The sequence below is a fragment of the Aplysia californica genome, unplaced genomic scaffold (genome assembly GCF_000002075.1).
Source record: "Aplysia californica isolate F4 #8 unplaced genomic scaffold, AplCal3.0 scaffold00358, whole genome shotgun sequence".
Classification (NCBI taxonomy): Eukaryota; Metazoa; Mollusca; class Gastropoda; order Aplysiida; family Aplysiidae; genus Aplysia; species Aplysia californica.
The window spans coordinates 571,251-573,602 of NW_004797628.1; the positions used below are offsets into that span (position 1 = coordinate 571,251).

General features: G+C 40.7%; 1 protein-coding gene across 1 annotated transcript in view; it reads left to right on the plus strand.

Moving 5' to 3' along the window:
* LOC101852490 overlaps window positions 1-2,352 on the plus strand; it is a gene marked incomplete in the record, with an annotated part of 10,949 nt that overhangs the window by 7,574 nt on the left and 1,023 nt on the right. The window contains 3 exon segments of the mRNA XM_013085225.2: window positions 539-632; window positions 982-1,073; window positions 2,210-2,336. Of these exon segments, the coding sequence (XP_012940679.1) occupies window positions 539-632; window positions 982-1,073; window positions 2,210-2,336 (313 nt within the window).

Below are 2,352 nucleotides of genomic sequence, written 5' to 3' on the forward strand. Positions count from 1 at the left end.
TGCTTGTACCTTTAAGAGAATCACTTTGAATCAAAACATAACGTTAGAATCAAATAAAACACGTAAGACTAAGAGCAGAGACACGCCCACTCACATGTAAACAAACTTTTTAGCCACATTAAAAATGGCCGCCAACAAACTCAAATGTGTCCGTGTCACGTAACCTCGTACGGACTCTAGTTTAAAAGGAGGTAACTCTATGTAATATACTCGTAATACTAGAGCTCGCAGCATTAACGTCACACGTGTCATTAGACATGGTGGCCCTCTTACCCCCTTCGGCATGGCCGGCTTGCCCCCATTTACATGAACAATTTGAGCCCACCCCACTCCCCATGAGCTGTCCCCCTCAGTGTAAGCTTATAGATTTCCTGTTAAGAGCACCGAGACACCTCCACGTGAGTCTCAAAAAGTACTCACCCGTCTTTTGAACAGCGCTTGTCTTGCTCTTGCACGCACAGCCCCTTTCGTTTACGCTGGGGACATCACTGCCCCGCACTCTAGCACTAAATATAACCTCTTCGGTCTGCCCTTGCAGGATAGCCATCGTCAGCTACGTATGCGTGGAGCATCTCACACAGCCCAGGTTTACGGCTTACGGCAAAAACGACTCCTCGCCCGGTTCCAACTACGTGAGTTGCATTTTTATTGCTCACTCTCTCACTCAGTAGCTCACTCCACCAAACGTAATCTTAAGACTCTTTGTTAGGCCCATTTCCCTGCTAGTATACAGCGTACATTTAGTTTCTCTCTCAGTTGCTCCCGAGGAAGGCCAAGAGGCGAAACGTTGAGCTGTGTCTATTAAACAAAATGTAAACATTTTATATTTTTATATTATTTTGTCTGAAATTCAAAACAAGACTCTCCCTCCTACTCTGCTTTCCAAACAATTATTATTACTATGATGATGATGATGATTATGATGATGATTATTATGATTAATATTATTATAGTTATTAATTTGCCCCGTTCTATTAACAGCTTTTCCAGCTCGAATCTATGTGTGCTTGTGAGAATGCTTGTCTACCAGACGAATCTGAGGGCCTCAGCGCAGGGTCTGTGCTGCTCATTGTGTGAGTTTAACTACTTGCGGTCTTTAGTTGTATTTGTTTTTGGTTTCTTTTTTTTTAACTCTGAAAATATTGTTTTGTTTTATCGCTTCTTAGATTTGCCAGTTATATATTTTACCTTTTTTGACGGAGTTCATCTTATTCCTTGTCGGACACTGTTTATAAATTACGCAAGTTTTTTAAACAAAGAAAAAAGAAAGTACATGCAGTTTAGACTAATTTTCATAACAGTTTTTTGTTTGTAAGAAAATCATTTTTTAATCTTCTCACTCCCAAAAATTGATAATATATATTTTAAAGTTTGGAATAGAAATATTGTCACCTTTATGCTTTCAGCACTTGGTCCGTTGCTGGCTACCCTGTTTTGAATATGTGAAGACGTGTATACCTGAATATACTAACAGTATTTCGTGGTTGGTTTTTGCGCATTCTCTAAGGTATCCTCTCTACTGTAGGTTTATTTATCTATAGGGAAAGACAGAAGCAGCCTTGTGCAATGTTTCTTCTTCGTACTTTTTTAAAGCTTGGTCGTCTAATGGTAAAAGTAAACTTGAGCCCTTCATTCGGAACTTACTTTACCCACTCCGCAAATCCACATCAAGGGTCTTCACACTCTGTGGGACTACATATGGGTGCGCCGTGATGTTATTCCCAAAAGACTGCTATTACTCAAGTAAAGAATAAGGCAGTCGAAATTTGGGTTTACCTGTCTGTAGATGCACATCACAAAATCGTTACAGACAATTTAATTGGTTAGTCCCAATTTTTTCAACGTCTCAGTTCAACAAATCCAGATTCCCTGCTTAACCGAAAATTCAAAAAGAGGAATAATTTGAAACGCTGTAGACAACAGCATTCTTGAAAATAGCCGTGGAACTGCCTCCCTGTTCTCCGCAAAACAATACAGGCAAAATCTGCTATTTCTGGGTCCACTTGGCAGAGAGATTAGCACATTAGGGATTATACCACTTCGAAACCCAACACAATTTGTCTATTAATCAGGTGGCACCAGCAAAAACAAACTAAAACTTACAAATCTATGCCAGTGGTTCAACCCCTCCCCCCTCCCCCCTTTTTTTTCCTTTTTCCCTCCATCCCGCAAATCTAAATTTTACCTTCTATTTTCTTTTCTTTTTTAGTTTCTTCGTGCTCCTGTTTGTTTACCTAGTCCTGGGTACCATCCACGGTAAGGTCAGCCGCAATGCCACAGGCCTCGAGATGTTGCCAAACTATGAGTTTTGGACAGGGTTGCCTGGAATGATCAGGGTGAGTGTCACGCCCG